The sequence below is a fragment of the Egretta garzetta genome, unplaced genomic scaffold (genome assembly GCF_000687185.1).
Source record: "Egretta garzetta isolate BGI_Z169 unplaced genomic scaffold, ASM68718v1 scaffold359, whole genome shotgun sequence".
NCBI classification, from domain to species: domain Eukaryota; kingdom Metazoa; phylum Chordata; class Aves; order Pelecaniformes; family Ardeidae; genus Egretta; species Egretta garzetta.
Window position 1 is genome coordinate 58,990 of NW_009260795.1, and position 1,021 is coordinate 60,010.

A 1,021-nucleotide genomic window follows, 5' to 3' on the forward strand; every position below is an offset into this window, starting at 1 on the left:
GGAGGCTCCTGATGAACATTGGAGCTCCGGGTGGGAGGTACGGACCCACAGGAGTGCAGGTTTGGGACGGCCGCTCCTTGGCTTGGCGGTGCCGCTCGACTACAGCAGCTTCTCCTGACAGCTCTGGGAGGTCTCCCCTGTCCTCCCGACACCCAGGTCGCCCTTGCTGCTGCAAGACGAGGTTCTTCCTCTTCTCAGAACGTCTCTGCCAACTCCCCTTTGGCTCAAACCCCTCAGGAGCAGCTGAGCCCCCTCTCCCCTGTCCGTGGTGATGTCTCCCTTCCCACCCAGGCCCTTAAGATATACAAATATCTCAAGGGTGGGGGTCACGAGGATGGAGCCAGGCTCTTTGCAGGGGTGCCCAGCGCCAGGACAAGGGGCAGTGGGTACAAACTGAAGCACAAGAGGTTTCAGCTGAATATGGGGAAAAACTTCTTTAGTCTGAAAGTACCCGAGCCCTGGCCCAGGCTGCCCAGGGGGGCTGTGGAGTCTCCTTCTCTGGAGATCTTCAACCCCTGCCTGGACACTGTCCTGTGCCCCCTGCTCTGGGTGAGCCTGCTTGGGCAGGGGTTGGCACTGGGGGAGCTCCCGAGGCCCCTTCCCACCCTTGTGATTCTGTGATTCAGTCTCCCAACTGCTGACGCAAGAGAAAAGGGCTGGAGGGCAATGATGTTAGAAGGGGGGTTGGCCAGGGCTGGAGGCACGGAAGGGTTTGAACAGCAGAGGTGGCGCTGCCAAGGAGGGAACCTGTGCGCTGGACGGACGGGGACGGAGGGGTTGGGCACAGGAATGCGCTGAGCCCGGCCTTGTTCTCTTCCCCGCAGCTCCTGGGGCAGCTGGAAAACACGGGACCACCTCCGGCCGACAAGGAGAAGATCTCGTCTCTCCCGACGGTGACAGTAACTCAGGAACAAGTTGGTAGGTGAAATCAGCCGCCCGTGTCCCATGTCTCCTGACGCGCTGTGCACACCCTGAGCTCCTCCGCGCCGCATCCTTGCCTTCCCCGGGCGAGGCGGGCAGC

General features: G+C 61.7%; 1 protein-coding gene across 1 annotated transcript in view; it reads left to right on the plus strand.

The window, feature by feature from the left end:
* The window catches only part of RNF115 (ring finger protein 115), a 23,047-nt gene that overhangs the window by 19,409 nt on the left and 2,617 nt on the right, over positions 1-1,021 (plus strand). Inside the window, exon 8 of the mRNA XM_035902116.1 lies at positions 825-918. Coding sequence (XP_035758009.1) covers positions 825-918 — 94 coding nt within the window. The remainder of the gene's footprint in view (positions 1-824; positions 919-1,021) is intronic.